We start from the raw sequence: 20846 nt of genomic DNA on the forward strand, positions 1-20846 counted from the left end.
GCGGGGCTTAGGGCGCGGCGCGCGCTCCGGCGGCTCGGGCTGGGGAAGCCGGCGCGCCAGCGGGGTGGAGCCAAGGGGCTGGCGGGACTAACGGCTTGGCGCGCTGGCGGCGGCAGTGCGTGGAGAGCGCTGCACGAGGTCGGGAGGAGAGGACTCTTCTTCTTTTCTGGAGTCCCGGTGGCCCCCAAAGGTCTTCTGTAAGCAATTGCTCATAGATCTGTAATTACAAACCCACGCCCTTCGACAGCACGCGATGCCGGCGGTGGTTCTGCGATTATTCAGACCAATGGGTTTCTACCTGCCGGCCTGGGTCAAGGGACCATCAGCGTCACAGGTCAAAAAATGCATCCCCAGTGGCTAGTCCAAGTGGAAGATTATATATATATAAAGTGTACTGTTTACTAAAACTCCAGCCACTCATAATTCAATCAGGAAATATTTATTGAGAAAGCGCAATGCTAGGACCATACTAGGTGCGGGGATGTAACAGTGAATGGACATTGACTTCCCAGAATTCAGACTATCGGAGAAGACAAACAATCTAAATACAGTGTGATAGAATGGCAGGCGTTGTAGAACGCACGAGGGGTGCTGGTGAGGGGGTTGGGAAGGCTTTCTTGAGATGACATCTAAGTGTGACATGAAGAATTGATGCTACAGGGGAAGTGTGTCTAGGACCTCCTAGACTCTAGGGTAAAGCAAACACATGGGATGGGCCACATACGAGATTGCTTTGAGCAGGTGGGGAAGCAGTTCTGTGCCCCGGGAATAGATGAGGCTGAGAGGTAAACAGAGCACCCTCGTGAATCTGGTTGTTTCTCAGAGTGTGAGGAAGGTGGGCTGTCTTCTGAAAGCCTTCCACAGTACAGATCCTGTCAGAGCTCTGAGTTATTTGCACCCTAAATCTTTCTGGTACAAGAATGCTCTGAATGCACATTTATTGAGAGCCTGTGGTATACAGTGTACAGAACTGGTAGTAGTCCACAAAATAATAAGATTTCTGAAAAACTAATTGGAAAGCAACAATTACTTATTACTATACCGTCTAGGCAGTGTGTATCATCAAAAGGAATATAATATAAACTAAACAACTGCCCTAATTGATGACTAAAATAAATTTTAAATCGGGTAAAAATATATTTCTACATTCCAAGTAGTAGTTATTTCAAGCTTTCAATCTCTTAAGACTTAAGTAAAATACGCCACTTACAAAGCACTTTTGTATGCATTTAGATGCACTTTGATTCTCCCAACAAGCCTGTATTAGGTATAATTGGTCTCCCACTCTTGAGTTAGACACTGATGGGTGTTTTTTGTTTGTTTGTTTTAAGGAGAGGGGAGACCATGGCTGGGTAGCTCAGGTTAGCGCATCCTCCAGATACACCAAAGTTGGGAGTTGAGTCCTGGTCAGGCACATACAAGAATCAACCAATGAATGCATAAGTAAGGGGAACAATAAAAATTGATGTTTCTCTCTCTTTAAAATAAAAAAAAAAATGTTAAAGGAGGGCAGAGAAAAAATATGCTTATCCAAAGATTATTTGTGGAAAATACTTAGCAAGGTGGTTTTTTTGGTGCCTTAAATGGTAGTTCATGTCATTAAGCTTCAGTAACAACTCTGTCCAAGATTTTAGAATAAGGTAAAGTTTCAAAAATATGAACTTAAAAATGAAGTCTTAAGTATATTTAGATGCAAAGCAGTAGCCACAAGGGAGAAAAACATAATGCAGAACAGTGGCATGCATGCTTTTTAAGCTATTCAAAACTATTGTTATATGAAAACAATAATGAAATAGATAGTTCACTAAGTAAGTCATAGAAGTATCTTGTATCTGCATATATTTACATTTTTTCACCAATATATAGGGCATTCCTATATTCTATCTCTGAGCTATATTTTTATCACTGTCTTATTTACTAAGGATGTAATATAACTATTGAAATATCAGAGCTGTCACTTTGCTCCAATATTGTGACCACTTGATGTCAATGACCATCTAAAACTTAACATGGTCAAAACTAAATTCATTTTTTTCCTCAAACCTGCTACTCTTGTGTGTTCTCCACCTTACAGAATACAGTTTTTCTAAAACCTAGTGTCAAATTCATGATACGTATAATAAACGAAACCTTCAAAATATATCCTGAATCCAAACACTTTTCATCACTCTAGCTATCTTCCTAGTTCATTCTTGAACCTCCTTTAATCTTTCCAACACAGAAGCCAGAGTAATTATTTTAGACCCTTTTTAAAATTTTATTATATATAGACAGAGCTATAAATGTTGATTTGTTGTTCTACTTATTTTTGCATTCATAGGTTGTTTCTTGTATGTGCCCTGACAAGAGATAGAACCTGCAACCTTGGCCTATGAGGACGACACTCTAACCAACTGAGCTACCTAACCAGGGACTATTTTAAACCTCTTTGTAAATTTAACATCACCCTTAAAATCTAGTCTTTTACTATGCAAGGCCCTTTATTAGCCTACTTTTGGCTACAGCACTGACTACATTTCCTACGTCTTGCTCCTTGTACTCCAGTCATACTGACCAATGAACTGTTCTTTGAAAAAAATGTATTCCTGCTTCAAGAGCTTTGTATTTGGCCTTGCTGCTGTGGCTCAGTGGTTGAGCATCAACCTATGAACCAGGAGGTCACAGCTTGATTCCCCGGCATGTGCTTGGGTTGCTGGCTTGATCCCCAGTAGGGGGCATGCAGGAGGCAACAGATCATCATGGATGTTTCTATCTCTCTCTCCCTCTCCCTTCCTCTCTAAAGTCAATAAAATATATTATTTTTTAAAAAAGAGCTTTGTATTTGTTGTTTCCGCTGCCTCTAATGCTCTTTCTCTAGACCTGTACTATTCGATAGCCACTAGCCACTTATGGGTACTCAGCACCTGAAATGTGGCTAATGTGACTGAGAAACAATTTAAGCCTAGTTTTAATTAAATTTTAAAATTAATACATGAGTGACTAGCAGGGTTCCCATTTGGAGCGATGAAAACATTCTGGAACTAGATAGTGGTGATGGTTTGCACAACATTGTGGATGTACATAATGCCACTGAATTGTACACTTTAAATGTAAATGTACAATGTTAAATTTTATGTTTAGGTATACTTGACTGCAATTAAAAAACTGCTCCTTGGTGTTTACCCAAAGGAGTTAAAAATACATGAATGTTGACAGCAGCTTTATTTATAATTGTCAAAACTTGGGGCAACCAAGGTATCCTTAAGTAGGTGAATAGATAAATTATGGTATATTCATACAATGGAATATTCAGCTAAAAAAATGAGATTAAGCCATGAAGAGACATGGGGAATCTTAAATGCATATTACTAAATGAAAGAAGCCAACTTAAAAAGGCTGCATGAAGTATGATTCCAATTATCTGACATTAGGTAAAGATAAAACTATGGTGACAATGAAAAGATCAATGGTTATTAGGGTTTTAGGCTAAGGAAGGAGGAATAAGTGAAAGAGGAAATTTAGGGAAATGAAACTTCTGCCTACTACAATGGTGGTATATGTCATTATATATATTCTGTGTAATATAATGGTGGGTATATGTCATTGTACATTTGTTCAAACCCATAGAATGCACAATACAAAGTCTGAGTTCTAATGTAAACTAAAAACTTTGGTTGGTAATTACGTATCAATGTTGGCTTATTAATTACAACAAATAATTCTACACTGGTACAGGATGTTGATGGTGGGGAAAGACAGGGGTGAGGAGGAGACTCTCTGTACTTTTTACCCAATTTTGCTGTAAACTGCCCTAAAAAGTAAAGTCTATTGAAAAAAAGCTAATACTTGATTGAGTTATTGGAAACCTTAAGTGTGCTTGAAACATGAGTATGTGAATATTCTTACTCAACTATAAATTGAATGAATTCTAAATACTAATAAAATGTTTCCAATGACAATTTAGTGTCCAAATTGAGATGTGCTATAAATTAAATATATACACTAGATTTCAGACTTAGTACAAAAGAATATAAAATATTAAGAGTATTCCATATTGATTACATGTTAAAATGGTAATAGTTTAGATATGGGTTAAACATCAAAATTACGTATTTTCAAAATGTGGCTACTAGAAAATTTAAAATTACATAGGTGGCCCTCGCTGATCATCCTATCTAAATACTAGTAGCACTCTTCCATCACTATTTTTTTATTGTGATTTATTTTTCTCATATCATTTATCACTGATTATAGAAAATATCTCTCTCTTCATGTGGCATATAAGTTCCATGAAGGCAGGGACGTTTTCATTATTATATCCCCAGTACTCAGAACAGTTCTCTACACATATTAGGCACTCAATAAGTAATTGAAGGATGATCATTGTTCTTTCATGTGGAATCTTTATTTTTTTTGAAGGGAATCAGGTTTATTGAGATAAAAAGCACATCCAACAAAACGAATGCTTTTTAGGTAGACAGTTGTAAGAAGTTTAACAAGCACACAGTAATGTCACTTTCACTACAATTATGATATGGAACAACCCATCACCTCTGAAAAGTTCCTTCTGTCTCCTTTGTAGCCCGCTCGTCCCTCAGCCTCATTGGTAAGCAATGATGATTACTGTGACTTCATGTTTGTCTTTTCCAGATGTCATGTAAACAGTTATTCAGTAGCTTTTTTTTTTTTATTAAAGCATTACAAAGGGTATTACATATGTGTCCTTTCCCCCCCCCCCCCGCCCTTGACAATCCCCTGGCCTCCCCTACCCCCCCCCCCCGTGTCTTATGTCCATTGGTTATGCTTATATGCATGCATACAAGTCCTTTAGTTGATTTCTTACCCCCCTCCCTCCTGCCCCCCAACCCTCCCCGGCCTTCCCGCTGCAGTTTGACAATCTGTTTGAGGCAGCTCTGCCTCTGTATCTATTATTGTTCAAAAGTTTATAATGGTCTCTATTATCCATGAATGAGTGAGATCATGTGGTATTTTTCCTTCATTGACTGGCTTATTTCACTTAGCATAATGCTCTCCAGTCACGATGGGATCTTTAGGTGTATGTGTCAGAGTTGGGGTGTGAAGGTGGACAGCATCCTGAGGTTTCAAACATTTAAAGAATGAATCCCAAATCCACAATTCTAGGTCTCTCAACATTTCAACCCTCTATTTCCAAAATACTTTATTCAACTACATTTGTAAGTCTTCAGGTTGTCTACTGCCATCTCTAATCTGCTATTAAGCCCACCCAAATAATTTTTTTAAAGATTTTTAATTGATTTTTAGAGAGAGAGGAAAGGAGAGAGAAACATCAAAGTGAGACCGAAACATTGATTGGCTGCCATGATCCATATAACCTGGGCATGCATCATGACCAGGAATCAAACTAGCAACCTTTTTGGTACATGGAACAATGCCCAACCAACTAAAGCCACACCAGCCAGGGCTTCCAATGAGTTTTTCATTTCAGTTATTGTATTTTGCAGTTCTAGGTTTTTTATAATTGTCATTTCTGTGCTGAGATTCTGTTCATTATTAAAATATTTTGTTTAATCTTTGAACATATTTTTATACCTGCATTAACAAATAACAAACAATATAAAAAGTAATAACAAAGGCCATGCCAGTATTTTAAAACTATGGATCACATATTTTTGTGCCTTTGTATGTCTTAATAATTTTTATTGAATACTGGACATTGTGCATATGTTGTAGAGATTCTGAACTCCGTTATCTTCTTTAAAGTGATAATTCTTGTTTTAGCAGGTACTTCAGTTACAGATTGTTTACTTTAAATTAGTATAGGCTTGGTTTTATGTTTTGTTTTTCATGTCTGCGGGAAGCCTAAGTAGTTTCATAAGGTCCAACTTGGCAGGACAACACTTCCATACGCCGTCTTCTCTGACAATGTTGTCAGAGCATGTTAGGGAAGGTCTAGAGTAGGTCTTACTAAGGCATGGTTTTTACTATTAAGGTACTTTCCTAGTATTTCAACTGCATATCACAGTTGTTAAGGAGATCTCCGCCTTGGCAGGCCCAGAAACTCAATGTCCCTTAGTGCTGCTTTTATGTCAACACACTTGAGCTTTGGTACCTCTATTCCATTTTCAACTGTGTAGCAACTATCTGGTAAACATCAGGTGGTCTTGCTCTTATTATATACAGCTCTGACTTGTGACCCCATATGGATTTCTGAGGCCACCTCTCTGAATAGCTCTCTTCTCTGATGCCAACCCCATAGATTCCAACTGCTTCAGCTGCTCCCCACTATGATCTCTGCCTTCTCGGATCAGCACTCCAACCCATTTACACCATAGGAAGCTGTGGAGCTCAGCTGCTTAAGTTTCCCTTCTCTTGGAAATTTCTGTTTTGTGCTGCCCAAGAACAGTTGCTCACTATATCTTATCCAGTTTTTATAGCTGTTACTAATCTGGAAGGGCTAATCAAGTTATTCAACCACAGACAGAAGCAGAAATACCCCTTGTCTCAGATTTTCTGAAATGGAACTAAGCAAAGAGGAGCAGCCCCTCTCATATTTTCTTTGCTGGAAGTCTTGGTTAGAGCTTTGAATGAGGGAGCTGGTGTGAGAAAAGGAAGTAGAGAAACAGAAATGGAGTTGATGAAACAAAGTTGGTAGCATTCAAGTCCTAGTTTCAATTGTTCTCAACTCCAGGAGACTTCTGCTCTTTATGCAGTTTGCTTATATGAACCATTAAACTTCCCTCTTTTTCTTGTATAGTTGATTGAATTTTCGTCTGGAACACTTATTGAGAAGAGTCTTTTAAAAGGAACTTCACAATTAGAACTGAATATTGATGAACCACATGTGATGTTAAGACTTTGGAAATGTAATGGTGTTTACAGTGTTTGTGATGTTAAGACTTTGGAAATGTAATGATGTTTACAGTGTTTGATTGTCTTATTGGAGCCATTGAGTCAAACATGTGAGGGAAGAGAAGTTTCCAAGGTCAGCCATTATAGCAAGTGACGATCTCCCTCATTAGTTTTGTGTGTGTGTGTATGTTAACAGATTCTCTGCCCTTATATTTTAGCAATTTTTGGTGTTACAGCATTATACAAATGAGAAGTCAAAAAGGCAAACAATCTTCAGATTTTTTTAAATAAAGGAACTTTATTTTTTTAAATGGTTTATCTTCTCTTTTTAAATCTTATATAATAAAAGGGTAATATGCAAATAGATCAAATGGCAAAACAACCGAACAACCGATCAAAGAGTAATACACTAATGCTATGCTATGGATGCTCAACAGCTTGCTATGATGTGCACTGACCACCAGGGGCAGACAGTCAACTGGTCGACCAGTCACTATGACGTGCACTGGCCACCAGGGAGCAGATGCTCTGACGGGTAGGTTAACTTACTGCTGGGGTTTGCCTGATCAGGACTGAGCAAGATGGGCCGGACATGCCCTGGAGCCCTTCCGGTGCCTCCCCAGCCGATTTGTGCACCAGTGGGGGCCCTCAATCTGGCCTGTGCCCTCTCGCAATCTGGGACCCCATGGGGGATGTTGGAGAGCTGGTTTCAGCCTGATCACGGCCACTCCCCTTGGGAGGGCGCCAGACGCAGGGCTCATGGCTGGCGAGCACTGCTGTGGCAGCGAGAGCCTTTCCCGATCAGGACTGATTGGGCGTGAGCGTGCGGCAGGCACAGTGGGGCTGGGATGAGCGGGAACGGCAGGTAGGAGCTGCAGGCAGCGTTGGGCTGAGGGTTTCGGCTTGATCCCTGCAGGCCACCCAGTGGGCCCCACCCGTGCACGAATTTGTGCACTGGGCCTCTAGTATTTATATATATTTTTTAATTTTATTTCAGAGAGGAAGGGAGAGGGAGAAAGAGATAGAAACATCAATGATGGGAATCATTGATTGGCTGCCTCCTGCACACCTCCTACTGGGGATTTAGCCTGCAACCCCGGCATGAGCCCTTAACTGGAATCGAACCAAGGACCCTTCAGACTGTAGGCCATTGCTCTATCTGCTGAGCCAAACCAGCTGGAGCAAAGGACATATTTTAGAAATCACTTTGAAGTCTGAATATGTATTTTCCCTAGAATCAACCTTTCATGTATGTTTTATATTCTGCATTTTCTCTTTGTGGGTCAGTAGCAAGTGACCTGAATTGACAAGATTCTCCCCATATTACCCCTTCCATAACTCTTCAGCCTCATTTTTCTCCTCCTTGCTCATGATTTTCTAGATTCACAACTGTAATGTTTCAGTTAAGTAAAAACCTGAAAATTTGGAACCTTACAGACCTTGGAACCTTGTTTTATTTTTAATAGCTCTTATCACTATTTTAAATTACCTGGCTCATGTTGTTTACCTTGTGTATTGTCTGGCTGCTCCCAGTTGAATGTAGTAAGTTCTATGAGGAAAGAAACCTGGTCTGTCTTATCCATGCAGATTCTTACTATTGTACCTAGAACAATGCTGGGCACATAGGAAGCATTCAATATCTATCATAATAAAAGCATAATATGCAAATTGACCAAAAGGCTGAACAGCAGAACGACCATCCGGATGACCTTCTGGATAAGCCACAGCTGCAAAAGGCCTACTCTTGCACGAATTTCGTGCATCGGGCCCCTAGTTTGTTGAATAAACTAGCACAGTAAACAGCCCTGGTGTAAAAATTTCTGCCATTCTAAATTTACTCATATTTTAATGTTAAAATGTAGCTATTTGCCTCACTTAAGTGAAATGTGTGTATATATTATCAGATCAGCAAAATAGTAAAACAAGTTTAATTTTTAATTTATTAGAACCCAGTGATGATTTCAAAAGCAGTTTTCATCAAATTAACACTTAATTCAGGGCAAAAATACATTTAAAAAACCTAAATCTTAAGGCAGAAGTAAAACATTATAAAATCAGCATGTCTAATACAGACTGTAGAATGTCAGAATTTTAAGAGATTCACATAGTATTTTATAGCATTTAAATGTTAATACAGTTGGAAATATTACCAATTGGTTCAAGATTTCTCATTTTATAAAATGTATAGACTGCTAACTGAAGAAATTTTGCAGTGTAAGTAACAACTATCTTACAACCAAATAATTGTTTTTATGACAAAATAACTAAGGCAGAAAATTTCACTGTTTTGATTTGCAAAAATTTTACAGTATTAAACATAAAGTATTTCTAGGAGTATGTTTTAGATTCATCTTCCACTCTAACACCTAGAAGGTATACATTAATTCCCTTTAACTCCATTTTTTTTAAAAATCCACGAACTATCATACCAATTCATTTATAATCCTGACTCTACTCATAGCAAAGGCATGAACTGCTTACTTTGATATGGTAGAAAAAACAATTTTAGTAAATCACTATATCTTGTCCTAGTTACTTAATAATTTCTGAACCCAAGTTTAATAATTTTTGTACTTCCAATAAGTGATAACCTTTTCTTTAAAAAAAAAAATCTCTATAAATGTGAATTTTGGCTAGAACCTGAGTACAGGGGGAAGAAAGCATTTAATGTTTATGTGCAATTACCAGTAACCCTTCTGAAACACAAAGTTAGCATCCTTAAATTTCTCCTTATGATCAAAACTTTTTATTTTGGGGGTGGAAGGGTTAGATTTAGAAGTGTTTTAACTCAGAAAACAAGAATTAGCTACATATTCTACTGAAAAGCGTCAAAAAAAGACAAATGCATTTAAAATAATTTTGTAAAATTAGCAAATATGAGGTTTATGGGTTCTTAACTAACATTTAAGTAATTACAAAGATTCATCTTTATTACAAACTTTTAAGCTACTTTAATAAAATGGCTGTAGACCTCACTGTACTTCTATTTATCTGTGCAATAATAAAAATCTGTTAAAAGTCCTTATTTAGTAATTCAGAAAAAGTCTAGTCAAATAATATCACTAAAACTACCAGAGAAGCTTTGAAATACTGATTGCAGATTCATTTCAAAGTTGACTTAACCTCTTTTAGAATATGGCATTTAAATCATGAATATATTCACTAACTTGAACTCTGAAAATTTAAAAATTTTAGCCAGTCCTGATTATAGTTCAACAGTACTGGTATTATGTGAAAAAAAAAAATATTGTCAATCATGCATTTCACAAGTTCATGAACTAAGTAAGGTATAACTCATAAATATTATTATGTCTTTGCAGGTTATCTCAACTTTCATCAGGCCTCACCTGAAAGCTTACCTGCCAAAACACACCAGCACTCATCCTATATAATAAAAGGCTAATATGCAGATTGACCAACAGCAGAACGACTGGTTGCTATGTTGTGCACTGACCACCAGGGGGCAGACGCTCAATGCAGGAGCTGCCCCCTGGTGGTCCATGAACTCCCACAGGGGGAGCGCTGCTCAGACAGAAGCTTGGCTCAAGCTGGCGAGCGCCACAGCGGTGGCGGGTGCCTCTCCTGCCTCCGCTGTCGGACATCCCCCAAGGACTCCCGGGCTGCAAGAGGGCACAAGCTGGGCTGAGGGACCCCCTCCTCGAGTTCTGAATTTCATGCACTAGGCCTCTAGTGTAAAATAAAAGCAGTAGGGAAGTGATTTTGTACACATGGTGCCCAGTGTTTGGCTTCTAGGTTCCTGTTTTTTATCTAACTATTGTAGGTATAATTCCTGGAAGAGCATGTGATAAGGGGTGGGAACAGAACACCAGTTGGGTTAACAAGAATAAGTGCATAAACCGTTTTTAAGCTGAATAATTAACTATTCTCACTGTGGTTATGTTATGTGCAACTTATATAAACTGTACAACCATTTTTTCCTGTTTGTCCATTTGAGTAAAGAATTAGGCTCAATAAAATGTAAAATATATATTAGTTTGCTTTAAACGCAAAGACTACAGTTTGTTTACTTTGTTTTTGGCTCAACTGTAATACAACCAAAAAGGTCTCTGCATTAATAATACAATATGACAAAGTGCACATATGTACATGGGTACATTCCTTCATTAAATTTTTCCTTAAGTTTAACTCAATGTATCTTTATAACTGATACAACTGATCTTTACAACAAAAGTCAAAAAGGACAAAGTAGAAATGATTCCATTTTACAGCACTTCAGGTTTTCTAAAGTTTCCTTTAGGTTTTAAAGGACATCATTTAAACGTTTTCCATAGTCTGCAGGATCCATTTGAAGTTCTCGTTCTTCATCATCTGAAAGAGAAATAATTATGTATCAAGAATATTGTTTTTAAAATCATTTGCAGAAATCCAATTTTAAAAAGTCTCTTTTTTTCTCAGGAATTTTTCTCCTTTTTAAGGTAGTTTTCTGCTCATTATTTCACACAGTCTGCAAATAGTGTTCTATTTCTCAGTTGCTTGGCTAAAGAGGGGAAAGTCTGTAACTATTTTGGAAGATTACTTCATTTTAACAAATCTTTTAATGATAGTTTGGAAAGATGGATGGATGGATAGATGGATGGATGGATGGATGGAAGGGAGGGAGGGAGGAAGGGAGATAAATATAGTCAGCAAAACTTTAGGAACACACAAACATTGAGGAGGTGATCCTTTTATATATTATTTCTATATAAATGAAGTCATTTTAATTAAAGCTTTGGTAGAAACTTCTATGTATATTTTTTTCATGTCCTTAAAAATAGCCTTTTTAAAATTATAAAATTAATCCTTAGTCATCAGATAAAAATTAGAAGATAAACGTTACTCATAATCCTAACATTTAACATTTTAGTGAATTTCTTTGCTTCTCTGTAAAGAGTTTACTAGTTAATTTCTTAAATAGAGTATACAAACCAAAACTTAATCTTTTCTTTACCAAAAAGAAAATATTTATTACATAATATTGTTAGACATCCCTAAAGTCACTGAGTAACTATATATATATTTGGAGGGGGGGGTGTTAATTCTCACCTGAGGATATTTTTTTCCATTGATTTTTAGAGAGAATGGAGGTGGGGGAAGGAGGAAGGGAGATGTGACTCTTTGATTGGTTGCTTCCCACAAACTCTCTGACTGGGACCAGGGATTGAAACTGCAATCCCTGGTACATGCGCTTTCTAGGAACTGAACCCACAACCCTTCATTGTGCTAGTCAATGCTTTAACCAGTGAACAAACTGGCCAGGGCGAGTAGCTATATGAAGCAACTCTATATAGTGCTTTGGAGTTTGACTTATTTGGCTATTCACAGGTTTTCCTGGCTCCTTTATAGGTATCACCTGTCACTTCACATTACTGTCAGTTTATCCTATATAATAAAGAGCTAATATGCAAATGGTCATCATGTCCTCACACCATCACGCTGTAAGGGCTCAGACACTCAACACTGGGGAGAGAGGAATGGGGACCAGCCAGGCACAAATGAGCTTGTGAGAGAGAAATGGGGACCAGCCAGGCTTCGGTCCAGGAGAGGGACAGCCGCCTGCCCCATGGTCCCAGGAGCCAGCAGCTGCACCTGCGCCTGCAGCCTGGGAGAGGGACAAGCCGCATGCTCCATGCTTCTGGGTGCCAGCAGCTGGGCTGCAGCCCAGGAGAGGGACAAGCCGCCTGCCCAGCAGTCCTGGGTGCCAGCGGCTGCGCCCCGCGGCCCAGGAGAGGGATAAATCGCCCACCTCACGGTTCTGGGTTCCTGCGGCTGCGGCCCAGGCGAAGCCGCCTGCCCATGGTCCCCTGCAGCTGCAGCCGGCCCAGGTGAAGCTGGCCTGGGTCCTGGGTGCCTGTGGCCAGCCAGAGGGAGGGAAGCCTGGGTCCCAGGTGCCTGCGACCAACTGGAGGAGGGAATCCTGGGTCCTGGGTGTGGGGCGAGGCAGAGATGGTTAGGGGCGATCAGGCCAGCAGAGGAGCAGTTAGGGGCGATCAGGCCAGTAGGGGCGATCAGGCAGGCAGACAGAGGTAGTTAGGGGCGATCAGGCAGGCAGGCAGAGGGGTTAGGGGTGATCAGGCAGGCAGGCAGGTGAGCGGTTAGGAGCCAGCAGTTCCGGATTGCGAGAGGCAGTCAGACATCCCCCGAGGGGTCCCGGATTGGAGAGGGTGCAGGCTGGGCTGAGGGACCTGCCCTCCCCCCGTGCACAAATTTTGTGCACCAGCCCTCTAGTTTGTCAATAATAATCCTTCTTTCCTAATTTTGCTACAAACTACAGGTTTTGAAATAAGACTGCTCAGAGTACTAAAATATTAGAACAAGAATGAAAAGTATTTTGCCCTGGTAGGTTGCTCAGTGGTTAGAGCATTGGCCTGTGGACTGAAGCGTCATAGGTTCGATTTCTGGTCAAGGTCATGTACCTTGGTTGCAGGCTCAACACCCAGCCCTGGTCAGGATGAATGCAAGAGGCAACCAATCAATGTGTCTCATGTTGATGTTTCTCTCTCTTCCCTCTTTCCTCTCTCTCTTACCTCTTCTCTCTCTCTGTCTCTCCCTCTCCCTCTGTCTTCCCTTCACTCTCTCTCTAAAAAAATAAAAATAAAAAAAATGGAAAAAATATCTTCAAGTGAGGATTAAACTTTAAAAAAAAGAATGAAAAGTATTTCAATCAGAGCCTAAGAGGCTCCCTTTTTAGTACATAGCTTTTAATGATATCTTTTGGCTCCTGCAGTCTTAAAAAATGACTTCTCTTACTTTCTGGTTCATGTTACAGTTACCCAATAGCTTAGTTTTTGATAGATTAAGGTGTTACTATCTAGAAATATAATTTAATTCAACAAACACAGAGTGTTACAGTGTGAAGACCTGTCCTAAGTGCTGAACGAATATTTAAGTCCTATAACCCACATAACCGTTGGATTAGATAACTGTATCTACCCTCATCTGACAGATGAGAAAACCGAGGCGCAGAGGTTACAGGATCCACACGGTGACACAGCTGGGTTCAGACCCAGGCAGCCTTGGCTTGGAGTCAGGCATTTAAGCACTGTGCTAAGCTCCTTCCATAGATATATTCAGTAATATGCATTGCATATTCTATTAGTCAAGTTAGGAACTTCTTTGAGATTAAAGATAAGGGTACAGGGAATTTGTAAACGTCCATCTCCTTGTCACAATGAAGGGATTAAAAGATATATCCATCAGATGTGCAGTCTTTCCAAAGTAGATCTTTAAGAAGTCAGGAAAAATATTTTTACACTAATGTAAATAAAATATTTCTTTTAGGATGCTTCAGGAAACCAGGAACTAAAAGCCAAAATAAACCAGGAAAATTAGGCTTCACTTAATTCTATAAGAAAACACTATGTATACAGTGTTGACTCAAATGATCAATACATATGAATAGGCATCAGAGATAAAACTGGAACCCTTCAGCTCTCTATTGGTAGAGATGCTACCCAAATCTGCATTTTATAAACCAGAGTTTTGGAGACCAAAGCCAGAGTGTTTTGGAGACCAAAGTCAGAGCTGAAGCCCAAATCTCAGTCCTGCAGCTGGAATCTCTAATACTAGGTATACAAGGGAAAACTCCTCCTAATAGTAGAGAGAGCAGAGAAGAGTTCCTATGGCTAGAACCTTGTTTTGATATCTCTAGCTGCAGAGTCTTGATGGCTGGAGTAGTTTCCATTTTCTTCCCTGAGTTTGGGAAAAGATGTACTTCAGGCATGCTAAAATCTGAAACACATTTCCCATAATACTTGTGTTATAGGTAGTGATTCCTCTGTGAATGTAACCACAGCATTTTAGCACTGAGAAGAACACTTGTTAAGTACTCTCACATTACAGATGAATAAATTTTGGCCCAGAGAGTTTAAGTGACTTGAAAAGCAATACACAACTGATCTCCTAACTCTCAGGCTAATGTGTTTTTCCACTCTACTGCCTGCTTTGGCTACACGTACAAACTGGGCTGGGAACTCAACCATTATTTCTACAACGAAGCTATGAAGAAATACTTTTAAATTCCAAGTATTCAAACTTAATTAGGGAATAGCCACAATTTCCTCTCCACACTTTTTGATCAATTAATACTATACCTAAAAATTTTAAACATGAAACATTTTTAATCATGAAAATGTGTTTAAAATTATTTGGGTCTCCCATATTTCTTTTTTGTCATCTCACCCAAACTTATTCCTCTTTATTTGCTGGAGTTGATGTTCTTGCATCTTTCTGTTCCCTATAATAAGAGAGTCCCCTTGGTAGCTGCCCTTTCCTCGGCTGCTATCATTAGTGAACCCCCAAATGGGATAAAAATGTTAAATGGCAAACCCCAGCTCAAGTAAAATTCACTTGCAAATGAAGAAACCCAAAAATTGACCAATCCCCTCCCTACTTCACTGAGGATATCATCCTAGGTCATTTCTTTATTTATATTCCTTAGAATCAATAGATTAATTTTCTTGTGAAAGTAAAGGCAGGCAGCATGAGGGTAATGAGGACCTACAGTGGACAGTGGCAATGAGAACTGAGGGTAGGAGAGAAAGAAGGGTCCTGGAAGGAGAGAGAGAGAGAGAAGGTGATGAAGAGAAATGTACCTGCTATGGATAAAAATATTAAACTGAAGTTTTGTGATAAAAGTCACTACCTTTAAGACAGCCAAAATATAAGAAATGATTTTCAATTATAGTTGAAATTAATTGTTCTAATGAAAACCTAAAATTATCTGAGACAGAAGCCCTTCTGAAAGAAAACTAGAAATGTTTAAAGTGTAAACCAAGCAAGCTTATTAAGACCAGAAGTAAGTTAAAGGGTTATTACTCTAGTCACAGTTATAAGAATAAAAATTAAATGAGAAAAGGATAAAAGTATTAGTTAACAACATTAACTGAGCACCCTATGTGTGCTAAAAACTATGGGTGGTGGGGAGGAATATGAAGGCAGAAAAAGATACAAACAAAATAGAAGGCAAAATAAATGAAAATTCCTGCCCTCTAAGGGCTTACATTCTAATTGGTGATATGATATAAATATATGTAATGCAACATTATAAATAACTGCAAATAAGTATAACTCGAACAAATCACAAAAGTAGTAAGAAAAAATGGTAAGATTTATGAAAATGGATAAGAGTACAGAAGAAGTGAGTATAATTTATTCAAAAGACCAAAAAGTGGGTTCTTATTAACAAATCCTTAACTACTAACAATTATTAATCTCTTTCTATTCCCAATAACCATTCTTCTAAAACTAGAATGGGCTATCAAAACAGTGCCTAGGAGGAAGTCAGAGTCTTTGGTTTCCTTTTTTCTATTAAATATGTAGTATTCTAGGACAACTACATTTTCTTCTGAGTTTTATCAGAACTCTTGTTATGAACCTAAATAAAATTTAATTTCCTTAAAAAGAGTTAAGGAGTAAATCAAGACAGTTACATTGGGAAAATATTGCATGCATAATATTATAAAATCTAAAACACACACATTAACTTTATAATGAACTTTTATAGAAAAAAGAAAAGCTCCACAAATACTACTAAGTGATGTAAGCAGGCAGAAAACAGGCCTTCACACTTGCAAAGAAGCAACACACACTAATATGCATGCATGGGCAGGGGTGCATGCACACAGGTAGATTCTGAACTTTCACTAAATTAAAAGCTCAGAAGTAACACAGTTAACAAGGAAAATATGTTGAATCTGTGTATTAAACATAAAACAGATAAATCTTCACAAACTGATTGTTAAAAATAAATTCTAAACCTCAGAACTTTCTATGCTGAATCAGTAGTAAAATAATTTTATCTTCAGTGTAGAGAAGACTATTTCCTTTACAGCTTCCCTGATAATAAAAAGGCTGTCTGATCAATATTTGTACCTAGAATAACTAAAATGCTTTCAGATGAGAAACTGAAAAGGGTAATTATTTTCTGGGAGTACTTGTCTAGGACCATTTTAAACAATTTAATTCTAAAATTTCTCAAGATTCTGAGTTTCAAATTGTGTCTATATCAATAACACATATAACTACAATTGATAACAATTAAAATAATTTATTTATAAATTTATTAATACCACTATCATAAAATTGTTTTCAAAATACAATTGAAAAACTGCACTGAACCTCTTTGTATTAAGACTGTACTGCTACTAATAAGTGGGAACATTCTACACAAATTCAACCAAATTGGATTGGTGGGTTTCATGGTCACAGCATGGAAGCCAGGCCCACGCTCACCTTGGACGTCTTCCTCTCCACCATCACCATCTTCTTCCTCATTGTAAGCCAGCTCAGCCTGCTTGTCTGCCTCATACTCACCTACGTTACCATCATCCCCATTATAATCCGCCAGTTTAGAGCCATGCTGCGGATCAACAGGGGATTCATTCTCATCAAAGAACCGGCCTGTGAAGTAGGTAGAGGATTAATTCCAGAGTAAAAAGAGAAGAAAAGAAGGGAGGGACCTGTACTGAAGGCAGATCAGAAAGTAGTCAAGTGAAACCTGGGAACTTTCATGACACTGGTTATACAGATATATTTTGTGAAAGTTATTCAAGACAAAAGGAAATAAGAATGAAAACAGAAAATAATTTTTATTTAAGAAGTTTTGTGTGGCTCAGTGGTTGAGTGTCAACTCATAACCAAGAGGTCACCAGTTCGATTCCTGGTCAAGGCACATCCCCAGTGAGGGGTGTGCAGGAAGAAACTAATGCATGAGTCTCTCTCATTGTTGAGTATCTTTCTTTCCCTCTCCCTTCCTCTTTCTCTAAAAATCAATAAAAACATATTTTTTTTAAAAAAAATTTTCTTTTAATTTTAGTAAGGTTATAATGTTTTCTTAAAGAAAAGGGTACCATATTCAGGATTGTTTTCCTAATAACCAAGGACTTCTCTGATATAAGTATTTGTCTAATTTAACACTTTAAGAGAATACTTTTATTACTAGATAAAATGCATATTTGAAATTTGCAGTCATTTATTGCTTTATGAAATAGCACTTTCCTGAATAATTTTGGCAACTTTTTCATTTAAAAATAAACAACTACGCAGACTAACTTTTTTTTTGATACTAAGAGAAACTGACACACCTGAGAACTTTTTTTTTTAAAAAATATGTTTTTATTGATTTTAGAGAGAGAGGAAGAGAGAGGGATAGAAACATCAAGATGAAAGAGAAACATCAATCGGCTGCCTCCCACATGCCCCCTACTGGAGATCAAACCCACAACCTGGTGACCTCTTGGTTCATGGGTCAACACTCAACGACTGAGCCACACTGGCCGAGCCTGAGAACTATCTTAAGTTCCTCCAGTAACAGTGATTCACTATAGGCATGAATTGATTTCCAAGGAGGGATGGCAGAGAGAGTAAACTTATGAGAATCCCTAGTGGTATGTGTTTTGAAAAAACAACCCAATTATTATGACTTATTCTTTCCCATTTCCTAAAAGTCAATGGTAGAAGAAACTTAAGAAAGTTGACCTACATGAAGCTGTGATATTGTACACATTAATAACAACCAGAAAACAAGAAGAGCAACAGATATAACACCTACACTAGAAAGCTATTAACAACCAGGCAGTGAAAATAAAAATGTTAGACAAACTAAGATCTGACTCACACACACAAGTTAAACTCTACTCTACTTTGGCATTAAATTTAAGCACCACAAAACAAATTTTATTCCAATCTCTAAAATATGACATTAACTTCCTCATGGTGTAGGAATTGAAGACTTCAAAAAAAAATTATAACAACTTTTGGTAATAGGTCTAAAATTTTTGGAATTATACTATAAAAATTTACATTGCAATGAGACAATCAGAAAAAAAAACTTCCTCTGCTTGGAAAGAAAGGTTAAGTGCAAATGAAAAGAAAAATATGGAGGTATTGGCTAATTCTATAGATGGTTCAACACATCATCAGGCCAATATATTTCTTTCTCTTTAAAACGTACTTATTAAATTTATAGGGGTGACACTGGTCCACATGAACATGTAGGTTCAGGTGTAGGTCTCTATGTTATAAGATCAATATGTTATTCCATGTGCCCACCACCTAAAGTCAAATCTCCTCCCATCACCATATATTAGGAGCCTCTTCTCCCACTACCCCCTTCCCTCTGGCAATCACCACGCTGCTGTTTGTATTCACGAGTTTCAGTCTTATATCCCACATCTGAGCAAAATCATATAGTTCTTAGCTTTTTCTGACTGACTAATATTTCACTTAGCATAGGTTTTCAAAGTCCATCCATGTTGTTGCAAATGGCGTCATTTCATCCCGTCTTATGGCTGAGTAGTATTCCATTGTGCACATGTACCACGTCTTCTTCATCCAGTCTTCTATCACAGGACACTTTGGTTGTTGCCATGTCTTGGCCAGACATGTAATCCCATAAAAATCCCAATTCTATTTTAATAATGCTGCAATGAATATAGGGATGCATATATCTTTGCAAATACATGATTTCGAGTTTTCGGGTATATACCCAGGAGAGGGATTGCTGGGTTGTATTGTAGCTCTATTCCTAATTTTTTGAGGAATTGCCAGACTGCTTTCCAGAGTGACAGTACCAGTCTACATTCCCACCAGCTGTGAATGAGGGTTCCCTTTTTTCCACAACCTCCCCAACACTTATTGCTTGTCCTATATAATAAAAGCCTAATATGCTAAATGTCCGGTCATCCGTTCAACCAATCAAAGCATAATATACTAATGATATGCTAAGGCTGCTCAACCACTCACTATGACGTGCACTGACAACCAGGGGGCAGACAGTTGACGGATCGACCAGTTGCTATGATGTGCACTGACCACCAGGGAGCAGACACTCCAACTGGTAGATTAGCTTGCTGCTGGAGTCTGGCCAATTGAGATTGAGCAAGATAGGCTAGACATGCCCTGGAGCCCTCCTGTGGACCCTCCCTAGCTGGCCAACCTCCTGCGTCCCTCCCAGCCCCAATTGTGCACCGGTGGGACCCCTCAAGGGATGTTGGAGAGCCGGTTTCAGCCCAATCCTGCAGGCCAGGCCAAGGGACCCACTGATGCACGAATTCGTGCACTGGGCCTCTAGTCTTGTTGATAATGGCCACTCTAACAAGTGTAAGGTGGTATCTCATTGTAGTGTTTTTTTAATTTCTGTGTGTGTGTATTGTGTGTGTGTGTGTTTGAATCCTCACCCAAGGATATTTTTCCATTGATTTTTAGAGGGAGTGGAACGGAGGGGGAGACACACAGAGAGAGAAACATTGATGTGAGAGAGACACATCAATTGGTTGCCTCCTGCAAGTGCCCTGCTGGGAATCGAGCCTGCAACTGAGGTATTTGCCCTTAAGAGGGAATCAAACTTGCAATCCTTCAGTCCTGAGGCCGATGTTCTATCCACTGAACAAAACTTGGCTCATTGTAGTTTTGATTTACATTTCCCTAATTGCCAGTGAGGTTGAACATGTTTTCATATATCTATTGACTGTTTGATGTCTTCTTGGGAGAGGGGTATTTCCAGGTCCTCTGCCCACATTTGGATTGGGTAGTTTGTTTGTTTAGTGTTGAGTTTTATGAGTTATGTATTTTGGAAATTAAACCTTTGTTGGAGCTACTATTTGCAAATATCATCTCCCACCTGGCTGGCTGCTTCTTTGTTTTGTTGTCAGCTTCTTTTGCTGTGCAGAAGCTTTTTAGTTTGATATAGTCCCATTCATTTATCTTTGCCTTTACTTCCCTTGCCTTTGGGGTAAGTCCATAAAATGTTCTCTATGACCAAGGTCCATAAGTATAGTACCTATACTTTCTTCTATGTAATTTATTGTTTGGGGTCTTATATTTAGGTCTTTTATACATTTTGAATTAATTTTGGTAATCCAGTTTCATTCATTTGCATGTGACTTTTCATTTCTCCTAGCAACATTTATTGAAGAACTCTTTTCATTCCATTGTGTGCTTCTGGCTCCTTTGTCAAAAATTATCTGTCCATATACATGTGGTTTTATAGCTGGGCTCTCTAGTCTGTTCCATTGATCTGTGTGTCAGTTTTTCTC

General features: G+C 38.5%; 1 protein-coding gene across 2 annotated transcripts in view; it reads right to left on the reverse strand.

Annotated features, from left to right (window-relative positions):
- Positions 1 to 8731: 8731 nt before the first annotated feature.
- The window catches only part of GOLM2 (golgi membrane protein 2), a 119059-nt gene continuing 106944 nt past the window's right edge, over positions 8732 to 20846 (reverse strand). The window contains exons 9-10 of one of the 2 annotated variants that reach the window (XM_081112425.1): positions 17044 to 17211; positions 8732 to 11139 (exon numbers count right to left, since the gene is read on the reverse strand). In XM_081112425.1, coding sequence (XP_080968551.1) covers positions 11072 to 11139; positions 17044 to 17211 — 236 coding nt within the window. In that variant the 3' untranslated portion in view covers positions 8732 to 11071. The remainder of the gene's footprint in view (positions 11140 to 17043; positions 17212 to 20846) is intronic. The other variant, XM_081112426.1, reaches the window with a different exon arrangement.

Source organism: Myotis nattereri (assembly GCF_964212035.1).
Source record: "Myotis nattereri genome assembly, chromosome: 1".
NCBI classification, from domain to species: Eukaryota; Metazoa; Chordata; class Mammalia; order Chiroptera; family Vespertilionidae; genus Myotis; species Myotis nattereri.